This window comes from Stigmatopora argus, chromosome 5, assembly GCF_051989625.1.
Source record: "Stigmatopora argus isolate UIUO_Sarg chromosome 5, RoL_Sarg_1.0, whole genome shotgun sequence".
Lineage (NCBI taxonomy): Eukaryota > Metazoa > Chordata > Actinopteri > Syngnathiformes > Syngnathidae > Stigmatopora > Stigmatopora argus.
Window position 1 is genome coordinate 6936452 of NC_135391.1, and position 18513 is coordinate 6954964.

General features: G+C 40.2%; 1 protein-coding gene across 1 annotated transcript; it reads left to right on the plus strand.

Moving 5' to 3' along the window:
- Positions 1-1357: 1357 nt before the first annotated feature.
- LOC144074856 (protein crumbs homolog 2-like) lies at positions 1358-17612 on the plus strand. The gene is made up of 13 exons (XM_077601497.1): positions 1358-1625; positions 4501-5196; positions 5750-5945; positions 6714-6853; positions 7737-7922; positions 7987-8100; positions 10955-11908; positions 12009-12550; positions 12744-12909; positions 13032-13893; positions 14141-14257; positions 14527-14653; positions 14883-17612. Exons 1-13 carry the CDS (start codon positions 1556-1558, stop codon positions 15102-15104), a joined length of 4392 nt encoding a protein of 1463 aa, XP_077457623.1. The 5' UTR covers positions 1358-1555; the 3' UTR covers positions 15105-17612.
- The last annotated feature ends 901 nt before the right edge of the window (positions 17613-18513 follow it).

The window sequence follows — 18513 nt, forward strand, 5'->3', positions numbered from 1 at the left end:
CAGTTGTTTTAGAAAAAAGAACTTGCTCTTTTGGGGTGCGGGCTTAATGACAAAGAGCACACCTCGAAGAATGGGACATTAATTCACAAGGACGTCATCCCGTTTTACTACTGGTGGGTCGCGGAATGTCGATTCAGTGTAAAAGTGTCAACAAAGAAAGTATTTGAACCTAAGAAAGGAGAAATAATGACGCAAAGAAAACTGGGGGGAAAAAATCTAAAGAAAGTTTATGGCTGGGTGTCTATTGAAGACAAGCTGTTTATAAAAGTCTGCAATTTTTGTAGATCTTTTTTTAGAATACAAAGAACATTTTGGGCACAGACCAATCCCATGATAAACAAAGTATATTTCGCCAGTGGTGGTTGTAATTATTAAAATAAATGTGATGTGAATAAAACTGAAAAAAAAATCTTACTGAATATTCTGAATCAGAATGTATTTGATGAAGAATGACACTGAAGAATCAGAATAAAAATGCTATTGCATTTCAAATGAAAGGAATGATGTGTGTCTAGCACATTTCTGTGTGCGCATTGTCCCAATCAAGCTTCTTAGTCCTGCTGCCAACCTGGCTGAGACAACACGTCCGCCGGCCTATTTCTCTATTGTGTAACAGCTTTATAGAACGCGGCAGCCTTTCCCTCAGGAATGTGGAGCTGCTGTGACCCAACTGTCTGCCATGTCGCTTGTTTTAGGCACTGAAGTAGGGATGCCTAGCGCCCACTTCTCGCTGGATGTTTAATTAACTTTTTTGTTGTCATGAACGCGGCAGGGTGGAGTTAAGTCTAATGCTGGGCTTAAGATCTGGGCTTGGGGGTAGGTGTGAGTGGGCTCCACCAAATAAACCCTTCCACCCTCTTCTAAAGGGTGTGCGTTTGTGTGTCGGAGGTGATGTAGACTAGGGCGCAATGATCCATTGATCTAAGATTCACACTCCTACAGTGAAAGTATTGAAGTGGGCTGGAGGCCCAGGTCCTTTGGAAGCTGCCGCACCAGAATAAACATGTCAGTGGACATCAGTGAGCACACATCACTTGAAAATCCTGCCAGAAGTGCGTACCGATAACTATTTGGGAAACAGCTTGATGCTCGTAAAATATTATGTGTTCTTTAAAAGACATTTGTGTTGGATATCTTTGAAAGTTAATGGTGAGAATGACATTTATCTTAAATTTATGGATTGTTTGAAAGTGCAATGCTTTGAATCTAAAATTGCCCAAGAAATAGTGGCGGAAGTTGTATTTATTGAACCCGGTGTGGGTGGAGTTCAGTCCTGAGCTCCAGTTCACGTTTTCCTCTAGCCACTCTCTGCTGGGGTGATTATTCTGATTTACTCTGTCCCAGTTTGTTCCCCAGAGATACTACTCGTGCGCACATGCCAATTGCTCAAACAAACACAACAAAGTGCCCAATGTGGTCGGTCATGGAGGGCTCTTTCACCCTCTGAGTCTACTTTGAGCATCTTGAATGGACTTCTTCATTTTGCTGGATGGAGAACCTGAGGAATGACAGCATAGTGCGACACTGATTGGAAACTAGTCCATCCTGCATTGCCATGGAGTTTGGAAAAGTTTGGTCCAGACATCAGAGGACACTGCTGATGACTATGATGATGTTCAAACTGGGTAAGGCTACATTTAAGACTATCAATACACGTGCTTATTAAATTTTATGAGTTATTATATAGGCTTTTTCATAATTTAAACACATGAATAGAGCATTAGTACTCATAGATGCATAACAAAAACAAACAAAGCGTATTTAGGCATCATGGATGCTATTGATGCGCAGTCTTCATCCTCTTTAGCATCACACAACTATATTAGTACTGTAAATTATTTAATTTGTGACTGCAACACATCCACTTGTCTGTCTTTTATTAATAATACAAACTATCTCAGATGTGTTAAACTATTTTACTAATTAAACTCTTAAGTATAGTAATATTTCCCTCTAGACTACCTCCACGAGTCCCATGGTGTGAGCGGGGGTTGGTGGTGGGACTTTGTGGGGCGACCCCTCCACCTTTTGAAAACTACGCTGACCCATTTTCCCCATGACCCTTATTTGTGTGCAACGTCTGAAGCTCATTTAAACGCTGGCGAATCGAAGGCAGGGGCAGGCTGGGTGGCATTGTTAAAGATCGCCATGGTAACGAGTTGAGCGTCCGGCTGCACATTTTTTTTTAATCTCAGTGTAAATGGAGGTGGTGTTGGGAATTAAGACCCATGATTAATGCACTTGTAGCCTGCACTTTGAAGGAAATAACAGAAAACGTTGAGATATAAAAAATAATAATACTTCAGAAAAAGAAAACCTTTCTTTTCTAACAAACTAGCTAACTTTTCAATCCTTTTGCAGTTGCTCACTGCAGATGACTCAGTCAAGCGCAGGTGCATCAAATCTTTCTGTGTAAAACTCTGACTAATACAAGTAGAATGTGTGCTGAAAAAAAATGGCAAACACAACACACTGTTTTAGGCGAAAATATATGCCCACACTGATAAATATGAAGTGCATATTCAACTTAAATCATGAAACTAAAACTGTTTTGCCATGACTTTTGAACTTTTTCACAATCTAGATATGGAATTACACAGACAATGCCGTTTATACAAGGGACAAAAGCGTGCATGCCACTGTCTGACTCAATGTGTAACTGTGACTGATTCAGAGGATTTGTGCATTTTTGTATAAAGCAAAGCAACCACCCGCTGTGAGGCATAAAGCTGAACCCCAAAGACCTGCCAGTGTCTGATGGCCTACAAAATGGCTCGGAGCTCAATTTTTTTGGCAGCAAATTTTGCCCTCTGTGAGTCACAGTCTGTGACTGGATACTGACCAGGAATTTTAATCTATTTATTGGTTTATATGTAAGCCTATATGTTATTTATCAGTTTGATTAGAGGACATGGTATAAAAAACAGTCCCTTGTCCAAAAAGTAGTCAGCTCAAACCAAAAATGAATCTAATTGTGAACCATAAATGTTTCGAACCAAGTGTGAATTTCCCTAATATAATTCTTCCATTTACTGTTAGCAATTTTGGACCACTTTGACAGGTTTTTTTCAAGACGCAGATTGTTGTTGTTCTGTAATGTAATGTAGTAAGTTTTTATTTTTTATATACGGTTCTATCACGATATGCAATACGCATAAGCATATGCAGAAAAACTACTAAATAAAAGAAGACTCGTTTCTTTCACCAGAAGAAAACTTCTTACCATTCGTCAGTTATCAGCAAAATAATGTTATAAAGTTGTCTGAAATTGAGCAGTTCCTGACCAAAATAGGAAATATGACCTTTTTGTAAAGAAACATAAGGCAAAACATTCCCTTTAATGGTTATATAAAAAATTCTAAAAGAGAGAATAAGAGATTTTGAGACATCCAACTGGACCATCTGACCACCTCGTATCAACACTCAATTTTTTCCTTTGACTATATGGTTCATCATTACGGACCAAGACTTGAATCCACATTGGCTTAACCTGCCAATACACCTGAATCAGATAAACACATCCATTGTACACATGAGTAAGAAGTTATATGTGCGTAATGTGAATCTCTAGTAAGGACATGGCGAAGTCTGGATAGCGTCAGTTGCCGCCAACTTCTACCTGCTAGCACTGACCAACTCTGCTGAGTGTTATCACTGCGTTGACGTAGCGGTACCAGTCAGTGCCAAGGATCAAGCTTGTGTCACCATAACCATGATCTACAGCATGCACTGTGATTCTGGGGGTTGGGCTATGTTTAGGAGGTGCTCTTATCATCTCCTTGGAATGTGTGAGGGCTTGACGGAGTCTGGATAGAGGGGTGTAGACTGATGAGATCCTTGTAGCCGCTGTCAGCTCTCAGCTCTTGAAGATGAATGACATTACAAGTTGTTCATTTAAAAGTATGTTTCTCCACGGGATTTCTGTTGTACAAGTGCGCAGGGTGGTCCTGAGAATGATTTAAAGATGTGTGTCTTCCTCCGGTCAAAGGGAGGCTCAGTAGGATGTGAGGAGATGATGCAAGACAAAGGAAATAACACATCTTAAGCTTCAAACTGAGATAAGAGGGGAAAACATAAGCTATCTTAATGCCTAAACTACAAGATAATTAACACATTTCGCTTGTGTAACTTTCATAGGCAACTCTGATAGTTCCTAAAGTGGTCATCTCATATGTTTGACACCATCTGCGTTGACCCTAAGTCCAAAAGAAAGATTGGCTTTTTACTTTTCATTACCAGATTGGTTCCTAAGCACTTTGAAAGGTCAGAGTTACAGGTAGCCCCCTCATAAGCCACAAAGTAATACAGCTAGGAAGCTTATGAGAGAAAGATGTCAACACTGAAAGTTAAGATCTTCAATTACGGCAAAACCTTCAATTTTCAAACTGCTCATCAAAAGTTGCGCCGTTATATGAAAAAAAAGTTAGTCATTGTCTATTATCCCATATTTTGCATAAGATTGCGTTGATACACTCAATATGTTTGCAATTTCATTTTCAGGTCTTCTGTGTACAGCAGCGGCAGACAAGTGTCTCTCATCACCCTGCAACAATGGTGCCACATGTTTGGAACACCTTGGCGACTACGTGTGCCTTTGTCCCAAAGGACCGGTGTGGTACATGGGCAAAAACTGTGATGAGCTGTATGACGCTTGTATTTTAGCACCTTGCACCAATTGCACCAGCAGTCCCGGAACTGACATCTTCACATGCCACTGTCCGGACGGATTCACAGGCACCAACTGCACCCAAGATGTAGATGAGTGTGAGAGCAACCCCTGCGACGGTATCAAGTCAAACTGTGTCAACAGTATCGGTGCTTATTCATGCCACTGCCCGTATGGATTTGGAGCTGAAAATTGTGAGTCCAGCGTCACCACTTGCTCAGAAGAAACATGCCATGATAGTGGGACCTGCATGGACATTCCTGACATAGGACACTATTGTCAGTGTGATGCTGGATTCCAAGGGGCCAACTGCGAAGAAAACATTAATGAATGTGAATCTGCACCCTGTCAAAACGGTGCCATCTGTAAAGATGGCACCAATGGCTACCAGTGTTTCTGTGTACCTGGATTTCAAGGCTTCCACTGTGACTTGGACATAAATGAGTGTGCCTCCCAACCCTGTCAAAACAATGGTACATGTTTGGATGAAGTGGACAATTACAGTTGTGATTGTGTTGAAGGCTTCAAAGGTAGGATCGAAATGACAATACCACTCTCCTATTGCCTCAACCTTTTTTTTCCTCTGTGAACTCCAGGCAACTTTAACCCAATATTTGTCCATATGCGTGTATCCACGGTATAACTACAGTGCATAAACTAGTGCTTGCAAACATAAATATTAAGGTTTGGCATACTATGTATGTATTCTTAACTATATAATTTCTATCTCACTCCAATACATTACTACATCCATTAAAGTCTTCATCTTCAGTATCATTGTTGAATAATTCCCAAAACCTTGAAAGTAGAAAACACGTTGAGGGAGCATTTGTCACACGAAAAAAACAAAAAGCAAACCCTTTGATAAGTCAAAGTGTGATTTGAAGTCTGCAAACTACAGCTAATTTTATTTCTATATATTGGCTTCTAATGTAATTTTTTGCTGCAATTATTTTGTGTAAACACATCATGGTTTCTGTTTTTATCCTGAGGTGGTTGTATCAATCTCAGCAGCTCCTGTTTTTGTTTGTTTTTAATGTCTGTGTACCAATCTCAAATCTTGGCCTACTGTCACCCCTGTAGGGATTAACTGTGAAGTAGAGATTGATGAGTGTGAAGTACATCCCTGCCAGAACGGCGGTACCTGCCGAGACTATGTTGCCATGTACACATGTGAGTGTATGGATGGCTTCCGGGGTGAAGACTGTGAGGTCAACATTGATGAATGTGCCAGCATGCCATGTCTAAATGATGGCCGTTGCATTGATGGGGTCAACAGGTAGGCTTCTATTTTCTTATATCAATCTTCAATTGGCAGGCAGATGTTTTTAAACTTTTTTACAGAGTGTTTCTATACAATAGACAGAGGTGGGAAACAGCCTAAAACTTTGAAGCCCCCTCCAACAGGCTACACAGTTCGAAAAATGTTTTCATGGTCGTACTTAAATTGTAGACACACTGGGAGAAGTGATTAGCTGATGTATTCACATACCTACTTTTTACACATTCACATATCTGGGTTTTACACCTTAGACAAAAAAACTATATATTTTCAACTTCACCAACTGAAGCCAATGGCCAATCTTAATGAATCGAAAGATGCACAATCCCCTTTACATGTTGCTCAAATTTTGACACATGCTCCCCTTTTCATGCTACTCAAATAGCAGTGTGGTTCTGCACGGGCTACAGTCTATACAGTTCATTAGGGATAAGAATTAACCCACTTTCTCTCCGCCATTTTAATGAGTCATTGGATGAAAAGCGGTGCTGGGAATAGCTAACAGAGATCTACGGATGACTGAGAAAGATGAGGGTCATGCAAAGTGCGTGTGAGGGCACACTAATCAATGAATTTAAAACACTTCTTTGCCCTTTCCTATTACTAAGACATTTTATGCAATATAATACTATGTTTTTTATCTACTGCAACCAAACAAAAATGAAATATTTAAACAGTGTGAGTACATAACATCATGCGTATAGAGTGTATGGGTTCTGCCAGATCCCACCTACAATATCAACACATGCCTCTGTCTTTCCTTAGTTATATGTGTGACTGTGAGGGCACAGGCTTTGAAGGTGACAACTGTGAGAAGGATATTCCAGAATGTGATTCAGGTCCATGTCAGCATGGAGGCACTTGCTTGGAAGGGATCAACCAGTACACATGCCTTTGTTGGACAGGTAAACAACTTTCCCTCGTATTTACTTAGATCATGTTAATAAAAAATGTTATGGTAGTTGAGTGGTTAGCATTATTATGTTCTGAGAAAGAGGATACAATCCTGTGCTCTGGCTTCCTTTTGTGAAGTGTGTGGATTTTCTCTGGGTACTCCCGTTTCCTACCACATTCCAAAAACATAGATGGTAGGCTGATTGAACACTTCAAATCGTCTCTAGGTATGTGGTTCTGCTTGAATTATTGTTTGTGTTATTCTGCCTGGCTATTGGCTGGCAAGCATTCAGGGTGTATCCTGCGTACTACTTATATTTACCTGGGATAGGCTCCAGCACCTCCAAAGCCATCATGAGGATGAGAAGCACAAAAGATGAATGAATGTAAATAAAACAGATCTATAACAGATCTCTTAATTTTTAACGACATAGTATTAGGTTGTGACTATAGAAGTCACCATGAAGCTATTCTACTAAGGTGCAATATGGCATGCGAATTAAAGGATCCTGGCTAATGTGGCTTAATTCCTCTGCAGACTATTTACTATTTCCCACGGCAAAATCAAAATCAACAATAGAATTAAATACTTATGGTTCAGATGGGGTCATAATAGCAGGGCTCTGTAATTGTGTGGAAATAGTAACAGAAGACTTCTTTTACTAGTTAAAATGATGAAAACAGTCAAACAAAAATAAAAAGCAAAGTTTTTGATTTGCTTGGTCCAACTATGGAAACTTTAATTTGGACTATCCAAGACTGGAAACTTGAAAAACAGTAACATAATGAAAAATCGTATTCTATTTGCCCAATAACATAAAATAATATGCAAGAATTATGTTTTGTAATGGTGCTTCATGGCTAGTGTTTAGGCTACAATGCTTTGGGTTTTAGGTTACAACGGCGAGAATTGTCAAGTGGATGAAGATGAGTGTGAGCAGTACCCATGTGAAAATGGTGGTGAATGTTTCCAGCGCTCAGATATTGAGAACTACGGCGTACTCCCTGAACTCAGTGCAGCTAATTTTTCCTATGAGGAAGCAGCTGGATTCATCTGTCACTGTCAACCTGGATTCACAGGTAACCCTTTTTATTTTTAAAACATTGACTAATCAACAAAGTGACACAAATATTGCTGTTACAGGGGAAAATTGCTCTCTCGATGTGGATGAGTGTGTGTCTGCTCCGTGCCAATATGGAGGAAGCTGCCAGGATTCAATCAACTCGTATCAATGTTTGTGTTCGGATGGCTTCACAGGTAGGACCACCCCCACTGACCCCCCACCTCAACCCACACACACAGACTGCATTAAAAGGCACATTGCCTGCACTGCAATATGTTGATCAAATATTGGTCTGTACAAAATATAGTAAAAACACTTTACAGTGTGTGGTACTGTACCAGATCAAAAAAGTATGGCAGAAGGTGTCTCAAAAAATTACTTTGATCCTGTGGACTAAAATGGAACTGTCAAATCTTAATACTAAGCTCATATTTTGACAGCAAAGGAAGAAAATTTGACAACAGCAAGTTTGCTATGTAAATAAGAATCTTACTCATCAGCAGGACACGAGGGCCACACCAAACAGAAGGGGGTGCATATGGTTTACAGAAGGGTTGCAGAAAAGAACAAAGCCAATAAAAGGTCCCATATGTTCATCTTGGGTATTAAACGAAGTCTACAAATTGTTGGAGGGGAGAAGAGATTATGATAAAGCTGCTTAAAAGCCTATTTCAAATCTGACGAAAAACAAAAGGGTAACACCGTGTATGTGCAAATAAAATCTGGCCTTTATACTAATGTTGATATATATAACTTTTCTTTTCAAAATAACATCCTTAAAATGATACATTGCTCATTCATTCCGTTTTAATAAAATTTAATAGGAAACTCCATATTGAACTACACTTAATCCTATTGCATTCCATATGTGTGTGTGTGCTTGGTTGACCCTCCAAGCGCAAGAGGTGGTCATCACATGAACTGGGTGCCCCCTTGCCTGGCTATCTCTTTAAACTACTCCCACAGAATTGAATCAGGGTGCAGCAAGTGCAAGGTTCATGGAGTCGCCATATCAGATTGATGCATTTAGTTGTGTGTGTGAGTAAATAGCATCAATCAATACCAGTGAGCTCACTACATTAGTAGAAGTAGTATACTTCCAACCCATCCATCCATGCTAAATAAGCTGTGCTTGAGGATAATTTTGTCTTCAATAACCAACACTCTCTCAATATCTAAGTTCATCCATGCATATTAGCAATATGTTTTATTTTACGCACCGTCCGAAAGGGATTCAAATTGATTAGAATTATGAATGAGCCAAGATGAACCGATTTCTATAGCGTAAAGTTCACCTTTCTTCCTGCAGTGATTAAGGCACACTTTTGCATAACTGTAAAGGATAAAGGAGTTTCAAAAGCTTCCAACCCCTACCTCAAAAAGCCCATAATCAATACTAATTATAATATGAGATATTAGAGGGGGTATTCTTTTCCAGAATACATGTTTTTAAGTCAACCAATGTACAATGATGTTTGTTGAATTAGAGAGGGCCTCAAATGAATGGTTACATGAAACCATAAGGCTTTAGTGCCTCCTGCAGGTCGACTTCAGAAACACCTGCTACTAGTATATTGCACCCACAGGCCAGTGCAGGGATCAGGAATGCATTCCTGTTGTCAAATACTGACAGGAGCCAGCTGGAGGCTTATTACTCTGCTCAGGATGGGCTGTAGCCAGTTAGGAGCACAGGGTGTGAGGGAGGGAGGGAGGTTAGGGATAGAGGGATGGAGGAGGGGAAGACAGAAAAGGTGGGAAGGACTGCCTGATAATCACTCCGGTCTCTGCATGGACCATAGTGGAGGAATAGAGACACTTGTGATTTTTTTTTTTAAAGTTTGAGGAGTAACAAGAAAGAGAAGACACGGTTGTGCCACTTGTGTCAGACAAATTGTGTTGCCTGTTAACTCGTTGGAACATGAGAGGAAGGAGGTTACTGCTGCTCCTACTGCTGTATTACTGCTCCGGGCAATGGCGGCTGACAGGTACAGCATGGTACAGTGCTTTTAACACATGCAATATAGCAAGAATCACCTGTGCTTGTATTAGAGGACATAACCTTAGGGTATACTACAGTTAGAATAGCTTTAACTGGATTTTGAGAAAAAAACATTTTTCTCTTGTTAGCAGAGTTGTAAGTGTTCCGACTTTTATTTCCAATAAAATCATTGGCCTTCTTTCTAATTCATGGGTTGAGCGATATTCTGCATTGGACTTATCTGATTATGTTTTCCTTTCCAAGCTTCTTCATGTGAAAATGAACAATTACTCTGCCTTAATCAAATCTGTTTGGAAGGCTGCATGCAGGAAAGCTTGTTTCCGTCTCTAATTACGGAGGGTTCATCAGTCAGTTTCCAATACATGGGATGAAGTTTGATTATGAACGTGGTTATGCTTAAATTCAATTTTGAAAATTGTGACTCCCAAAACCAGTGGAGGAGTGGTTAGCACCTTTGGCTTACAGTGCTGTGATCAAAAGATCAATCCATGGTGGGTTGCCACCTTCCTGTGTAGAGTTTTCATGTTCTCTAAGTGCCTGCTGGGGTTTTCTCAATGTACTCCGGTGTCCTCCCACACGCCAAAAACATCCGTGGTAGGCTGATTAACCACTCAAAGCTGTCCATAGGTATGAGTGTGTGCGTGCACGGTTGTTTCTCACCTTGTCCCCTGTAATTGGCTGGTTTGGCACCAGCACCTTGTGACCTGTGTGAAAATGAAGTACTAATGAATATATTACATATTTTATATGTACATATATAAATGATAGGAGGGCTTCCCTGCTGAAACTGCAGCGCCCGTGACCCGACCTCAGATAAGTGGGAAATGGGTGGATGGATTGAGAAATAAATTTCAAATATTATATTATAAACATTAATAATATAAATAGGAACAGCGGTTCAACTCTACTATCATTAGGGCAAGATCATGGTGAAAATGTAATGCAACATTGGATGTATATCATAGTGTCCAATGTGAGGATTATAAGAGAATCTGATGACAGATCAGTGCTTTATGATGAATGCTGATGAAATTGTGGTTTCTTTCCAGGTGTGCATTGTGAAGTGGACATAAATGAGTGCGATAGCGATCCCTGCCAAAATGGTGCCACATGTGAAGATGCTGCCAACTCTTATATATGTCACTGTCCTGCATCAGAACTGGGTAGAGAGCCACTAGGTGGACGCAACTGTGATGTTCTCCTGACTGGCTGCCAGGAGCACCAATGTCAACATGATGGCATCTGCATTCCTCTGCTGACTGCGTATGACGAGCACAGCTACACGTGTCAATGTGGATCAGGCTGGACGGGAGAACTATGTAACACCTCGACCACCTTTTCCTTCAACTCAGATGGTTATGTTCACATGCAGTTGCCCATTTCTAAAAACAGAGCAAGGCAAGGCACTGATGATTACAACTATGGACTCCATATGCAGCTAAGATTCAGGAGCACTTTGCCTGACATGTTGCTGTACCATCGTGGTACCTTGGAAAACTTTATCTCCCTAGAATTGGTGGGAGGGTCTCTCCAGGCGCGGTTAAAATCAGGGAGATTGATTGAGGTCACCTATCCAGGTCAGGTCAACGACGGAGAATGGTACCGAGTTACTGTGACGATGGATGAGAGACTGATCATGGTTATAGAGGGACCTGGCTGTAAGGGAGGATGTCGAGTGAAAAATGAAGTGTACAACCATCTGATATTCTTCCGGTCAAATTCTTTTCAGCAGCTGTACGTGGGAGGAGTTCCAAAGGAATATTTGACATTGACGTTAAGTGGGAAGAATTACATTGGTTGCATGGAAGACCTCAGAGTTGACCATAAACTGCTACTACCTCAGGATCTTCTGAGAGAGGAGAACACAGGCTTGGAATTGGGATGTCTCAAAGAGGATTTGTGCCGTGACGACCCTTGTAAACAATTTGGGTTTTGCGTGGACATGTGGGTTGTGGCCAAATGCCAATGTCACCGACCATACTTTGGAGAAAGATGTGACAGAGGTAAGATTTATAAGAATAGAATTGAAACGCCGGATCTAGAAGGAATTCAAGTCAAACAGACACTGTATGTAACTTACTACATGTATCATTGTCTTTGCAGAATACCCATCCTGGACCTTTGGTCATGAAAACACAACAAGCTATGCTGCCTTTGTCATCACAGAAACCCACGGAGAAAATTTCACCCTCTCCTTCATAATGCGTTCTCTTAAAAAAAGTGGCCTTCTTCTGCAGTTTCGCCGAGAGGAAAAGTCCTACTTGACAATGTACCTGAAAGAAGCCTCTGTCGCCGTCTACAGCCCTCACACAACACTATTGTCAGAGGCTAAGTTTGTCTCAGATGGCAAAAGTAATTTAGTGACCATCAAAGTAAGATACGGCCATGTGTTCTTCCCCATAGCGGGGAACTATCGGGCCCTGGGGAATGTAAGCATAGAGGCGGGAGATGTTGTGTATGTTGGAGGACTCCCTGAAAGTGACAATGAAAATGACTGGGGTGGGAAATTCAAGGGCTGTCTACAAGACATCCGACTGGATGACAAGCATTTGTCTTTTGTGGAATACAAAGAAGATGTGGACATTTACCAGGCGGCCGCAGAGAAGAACATTCTCCCAGGATGTCAAAGTGACAACACATGCAAGGTAGGGTTGCATTTGTATTTACGCCACAATGTTTTCGTGCATGCCAACGGTTGGTCTTCAACCTAACTGGCATTGATCTGTTTGTTGATTCCTAATCTTCTCTGCAGCTTTTTCTGAACCTCAACAGTCATCTTGGGTTAGAGATTTCACAAGTGAGAGTCTAATCCACACACTTGTGTTTGTCTGTACACAGAATGAGCCTTGTGCCAACGGTGGCAAGTGTCAGATCACCTGGAATGATTTCATGTGCGACTGCTCTATTAATTTCTCTGGGCGACTGTGTGAGAAACGTATGTGGTGTGTCGAAAACCCTTGCTTTGAAGGAGGAAAATGCGTCGACCTTTGGGATGGTTATGAGTGTGAGTAACCCTTTGTTTCTCTCTTTACCAATTATATGCAGAAGAGGAATATGACATTTTCTCACATAGAAAAATTCATTTATTTCCAGGCATCTAAAGCTCTATATCTTTGTTTCCTGCAGGTTTGACTGAAGCCATGTTTCAGGACAATGCTCTGGAGTATTTTGCCAACAGCACCCTTTTGAGTCCAGTAACAAACATTACAATAGACATTAGAACACGGGAGGAAAATGGTATCTTGTTGAGGGCCGAAAACCGACCTGAGGTATTCTGTTTGGGCCTCCTGAACTCCACACTTCTGGTCAAAATGGACACCGGAACAAGTGCGGAACTGCTAGCCTTTACCAGCGACAGGATCATCGCAGACGGCGCGTGGCATCGCATCTATTTGACAATGATCGACCCTGCGCAGTCAGAGTCCCGATGGCGTCTCACTGTAGATGGTCAGACAGCGGGTTCTAGCCTTGGAGTGGGCGGCAACCTTAACTTCCTTAATGATTCCAAACTTTGGTTAGCGGAGAAATTCGCTGGATGTTTGGGGGAAGTGCGAATCGGTGGAATCTACCTACCTATTTTCAGTGTGCCAGATGCTCCTCAGACAAGTCATTTCTCCAGACTGAGTGGGGATGAGCCACAGTTGGGTTGCCAGGGTGCTCCAGTTTGTGACTCTCAGCCATGTACCAACGGAGGTGTGTGCCAGGACCATTTTAATGAGTTTAACTGCAGCTGCAACCCAGGATGGGAAGGAGAACTATGTGAGGCTCAGATAAATGAGTGCTCTTCTGGACCGTGTATCTATGGGACATGTACAGACCTTCTGGCAGACTACCATTGTGACTGTGAGACAGGATATATAGGAAGGAACTGTCAGGAAGAAGTGGACAACTGTTTGGAATTTGGCTGCTTGAATGAAGGAATCTGTGTGGAAACAGAGGCAACTCATACCTGCGTATGTCCTCCTGGATACGTGGGAAAACGCTGCCAGTAAGATGTTCACTTTTTTTTTTTAAATCATAAAAGAGCATCTTAGAATTGACCTTAAAAAATGTCCAACATAAAGTATTGGAAAAATGTCAGCCATTTTTTCTAAACTGTTTTAGCTTCAAACGAGTCTAAAGCAATGGAAGGTGCAAAACGATCTGTTGTCATTGACTTCTTTAAAATACATTTTATATAAACTTTCACTAACCGTGAATGTACTGCATTTGCATTTGATTTGTGTTCCCAATAGGCGGCGATTCCCCCCTGTGACATGTGACGCCAGAACAGAGTGCCTTAATGGAGGAGTTTGCATTGGAGGCGAAACTGGTGGGAATTGCACCTGCAAGCCAGGATATACCGGTGGCAGGTGAGTTTCTTTCACACCACCTCAAAAATATCTACAGTAAACGGGGATTCTAGTAGTTTTCTTCTAATAGTTTGAATTCAGACTTTATTAGTAGATCAAATTCTTGACTATTTCCAAATCTGAATTCACTACTAAACTCACCTCTCCAAACATTCTGTTGAGAAAGGCTTTTTCTTCATCTCAGGAGAGGAAAGTGTTGGCTTATGAGCGCTGTTGGTGAAGGTGTGTGTCACTTGGTGTTCTATTAAAGCCCTGCTGATGTCTTTCAGGTGTGAGACCGAAATAGACGAATGTGATTCTAGCCCTTGTCTTAATGGGGCCACCTGTCTAGACAGACTCAACCACTTTCAGTGTGTATGTGTTCCAGGCTATAGTGGCACACTGTGTGAGACCAATGTAAGTAATACTAAAATCTTTTACACCAACTCCTCAATTTGAGAAAACCATGGAAAACTTTCTTCTTGGCATAGTATGTATCTATGTATTCAAAATAATTGTTGTATATAAGTGATTGGTGAGCATCACAATACAGTTTAATGTGGTTAAAAACACTGACACCATGTTAATGTGTTCCCCTCAAACTTCTTTGTTTTGAAATAATAGTCGTTCTCATGTCCCCTTGCAGAAAAAGGAGCAAAAGGAGCGGGTTCCTTGGCTGGTGGTGACCATCCCCCTCATTACGTTATGTGTGTTGATAGCTATCCTAGTTATGTTTTTCCTCATCATGACGGCCCGTAAGAAGCGTCAATCAGAGGGCACCTACAGTCCCAGCTCACAGGAGGTGGCTGGAGCCAGAATGGAAATGGGAAGTGTACTCAAAGTGCCCCCTGAGGAGAGGCTAATCTGAGACCTGCAGCTTCACCTTAGATGGTGTGTGGAAAAAAAGCTGAGAGCAAACCAAGTATAGGGCTGTGCCCCACTTGACCCCAAGCCCCAAAATGGTGGAGAGAAAAATGAATCTTTAAATGAACAATGCTCCACCTTGGGAAAACTACTGACGTTGAAGCTTCAGAGCTGAATAAGCTCAAATAGATCAGACGAGAAGAAGTGACAAAGATTCGTTTGGTAAGATGGGAAAAAGTCGCAAAGACAATCTCAGTGTTTGAAAGAATTGGACTGAAATTTGGAACACTGTCCTGTTGCCAGAGAGAATGAATTGCTTCCAAGTATCACTGTATGTTTACATTTGGTTCAAAAAATGTGTCCTGACCAATCCGATCACAAGTGAACAGAGCTATCTTTATTTATTAAACAGTGTTGGAAATGCTGATGTTACAATGTTTTTAGAGTTTTTTTTGTTTAAAAAAAATTATACATATTACATATACTATGTTACCATTCACAAGTTCTATCATTTTTTTTCTATCTAGGGCCAAAACACTGTACTGTGATTATTTGCAAATCATACAAGTTATATAATACTTTGTCTTTTTTCTGACGGTATTTTTGTGTTAGATTTAACCACAAAGTATTAAATGGTAACTTTGATGATTTATCTCAAGCACCTTTAAAATCATTTTGTTGCTTCACAGTAATCACTATAATGTATTTTTGGTATTAAACCTACAATATGTTCGGTGAAATGACAACTTGTTGCTACATTCATATGAAAGTAAAGTGACAAGCAATTTACAGGTAAATGATCAGTATTTTTATGAAGGATTTAAAAAAAACTAATGTCGGTAAGACTTGATGATTTTTTTTCTTGTCTAATAAGCACTGAATGGACACATTATTGCTTCTATGAGGCACATATGAGGTACTCTGTATATATGCACTATGACAAATGCATTATTAAATGATTTTGTGTTTTAAATTTGTACCATTAGTTTGTGACATTACAAAGAAATGATAAAAAGAAACAATGTCATATATTTTTTAGCCATTCACAAGTTGATATGAAAATTTCATTTGAGATCGGATCACTCAGGACGCATAATTACTATGCTAAGTCTAAACAGAACATTTGTTTAAATTACAACTTAAGGTACACTGGACTGTTGGTTTGTGTTCATTAACATAACATTTTTGTATTTTCGTCAACACTGAGCAAATGGAAGGATCTGTAGTAGTTTTAGCAGTCATCACAGCCAAACAGGCATTTCCTTAGAACCCATCCATGTTCCACACTATTGTTTGTTTGTATTCCATTATGCTCAACGATAACACTTTTTTTACAGATGCAGATTGCAGGTTTCCCTTCCACACATTCTTATTTACATGTTAAAAAACGCCCCGTCCAACACAAAGGGTGTTCAAACTACTGCTCTAAATGACACAGACAATTACATATTGTCTATTTTTTTTTTACCTGTGCTTGATTTAAACCTCTAACTGATCCTGAGAACAGAATTTGTTGATTTTCATCTTCTAACGTGTCATGAAAATGAAGTTTGTGAAATTTATGAAGGAGAATTATAAATACTCGAAAATACTTTTTTTTAGGGTTTGGTTTTTAGGGGAACAACTTCATGGGCTAAAGTTTTTGAGTTGTGTTTCAGAAGATCAACTTCCAGTATTTTCATGAACTTATCTTTGTGCAATTCAATACAAAAGACATGCATGAAAAAGTATGTTTTTTTAAATAATCATTTTGCAGACAGTATGTGTTGGGTACTCACTCTCCTTATGTCTTTCTTTACCTATTCCTTTTGCCCATTATGCAATGGTCCATTATACTGGTGCTTTTCCTATAATTCATGTTTACTCCTATCGATTTTGTGAAGGTATTCATACTGCTTATTGCCCTTGTAAAATGTCTAAAGGACTGCACATCTCTTGTGTATGAGGAGATGTAAGTTGTGCCTTGATGTTTTGGAACTTCTTGTGATAAGGACTTTTTTGGGGGGTGGGTTAGGGGTATTTATTCCTCTACAACTCAACAAAGTACAACAGACTCAACCTATACACGTAGCATTTTTAAATGTTATTGTTTTCAAACAGTCAAACACTGTTCTAGACAATACGAGAAAATCTAATTATGTTTTATGTGCACAATAAGGTAGTGATGTCCCACTGGAGTTGTCTTGTCACTGTTGCACCAAATTACAGGTTAAAATTGGAAGTGGTAATCCAAAGTATTATGATTTCATTTTGTATCACTTGTAAATTTGTACTGCAAATTGTAGTTTCGGATTCACATTAACTAGATGTGAAAAACTAATCAATTTCTAGTTCTGCTTTCATTCAGATTAAACATTTCAAAAAGTGAAACTTTTAGTATTCAGAAAATGTCATTATGAGCTGTCAGAAATGGTCAAAAATAGATAGTTACACATGTCATATGTATATTTGGAATTGTTGCTCTTTGTGAACAAGATGAAATGTATTTTTATAATACAGTTTTGAAAAATTAATAAATAGTGATTGTCACAGATTATTGTGTGCGTGAAGTAGGAGATACAGTATAGCATGTTCTCTCCCCTGAATAAAAGGGAGAAAAAGGGAGAAATGATTTTTTCCCCATTTTATAGTGTGTAGATATCCAGAAGAATCTACAATTAAATGAAATCAAGTCCTGACCTGATAAAAATGCACAGGCAAAATAAAGAAGCTGTTGTTTGCTAATCAATTTCACCAATATTACCAATACCATATTTTCCGCTCTATTGCTCCCCTTCACTGATTGGCATTTTGTCCCTGAAAATATATTTTAGAAAACCAAATGAATTTAAGCAAACTTTACTGAATTGAAACAGGCTTTTTTTCTGTGTAGTCACATGTGCTAATGACTACTGCCATTTCTTGACCATGTGTCAGAAAGCAAGCAGCATATCGTATGCTCAACTGTCATCACAAAAAAATTGCCCACCATCAAATGCAGTGAAATGTAGTGGCAGTGTGTTGAACTAAACATAATTATATTCTCAACCTTCCTTGCTTTGAGAGCCCCCCAATGACCTTCTTGTACCTCCTCCTCCACCCGTGTACCTCTCGTTCCCCCTGACTGGATGGCTGGCTGGCAAGTGAGAGGACTGACAGATGAGGCCTGTACACGAGTTTGTATCATGTCAGAGAGGAGCAAAATCTCCCAGTGGCGTCAGCCATCATAGTGCCAGATCCGGGTCTAATGAGGGAGACGGCTGCCTAAGCACTCACTCCCCTGTGTCAGGGATTGGCCGACAAATCAGCAGTGCATCACAGATACCCCACAACCACACACACACACAGACACACACACGCGCACAAATGATATGTTGACAAATGCAGATATTTCACTTTTAATTGACACTAAGAGACAGAGATGATCCGGCTGC

Bases quoted from the DNA above. Each gene is read 5' to 3' on its own strand.
- LOC144074856 (XM_077601497.1), top strand. From the start codon at position 1,556: ATGGAGTTTGGAAAAGTTTGGTCCAGACATCAGAGGACACTGCTGATG. The intron at 5,197-5,749 runs GTAGGATCGAAA...TCACCCCTGTAG, and splicing joins TTGTGTTGAAGGCTTCAAAG to GGATTAACTGTGAAGTAGAG. The intron at 13,894-14,140 runs GTAAGATGTTCA...TGTTCCCAATAG, and splicing joins TACGTGGGAAAACGCTGCCA to GCGGCGATTCCCCCCTGTGA.